Source organism: Eurypyga helias, unplaced genomic scaffold, assembly GCF_000690775.1.
Source record: "Eurypyga helias isolate BGI_N326 unplaced genomic scaffold, ASM69077v1 scaffold17719, whole genome shotgun sequence".
Taxonomy (NCBI): Eukaryota; Metazoa; Chordata; class Aves; order Eurypygiformes; family Eurypygidae; genus Eurypyga; species Eurypyga helias.
In genome coordinates this window covers 1-281 of record NW_010272987.1, presented here as the reverse complement: position 1 = coordinate 281, position 281 = coordinate 1, and the positions used below count along the sequence as shown (strand labels likewise).

At 59.4% G+C, this 281-nt stretch overlaps 1 protein-coding gene across 1 annotated transcript in view; it reads right to left on the bottom strand.

Moving 5' to 3' along the window:
- The window catches only part of TBL3 (transducin (beta)-like 3), a gene marked incomplete at its 5' end in the record, with an annotated part of 10,404 nt that extends 10,220 nt beyond the window's left edge, over positions 1-184 (bottom strand). The window contains one exon of the mRNA XM_010159322.1: positions 92-184. Coding sequence (XP_010157624.1) covers positions 92-184 — 93 coding nt within the window. The remainder of the gene's footprint in view (positions 1-91) is intronic.
- Positions 185-281: the final 97 nt, after the last annotated feature.

Genomic DNA, 281 nt, shown 5'->3' with positions numbered 1-281 from the left:
TCCACCAGCCGCAGTAGCGGCAAGGCGTCCCAGGAGACTTGGGAAATCCCCGTCGGTTTCATCCGTGGGCAGAGAGGCGGCATCTCCTCACCTGCTGGAGGCTGTGGAGAGCTCCTGTTTCGACATCGATGACGTTCAGTTTGGTCCCACAGGGGCAAAACATGAACTTTCCATCCCGGTTTACCTGGAGAAAAAGAAGAGAAACCAGGAACGGTCCAGAGCCGGGGTATTCGCACCCCTGCCCCACGCTGCCTCAGGTCGGGCATTACCTGGACTCGCCC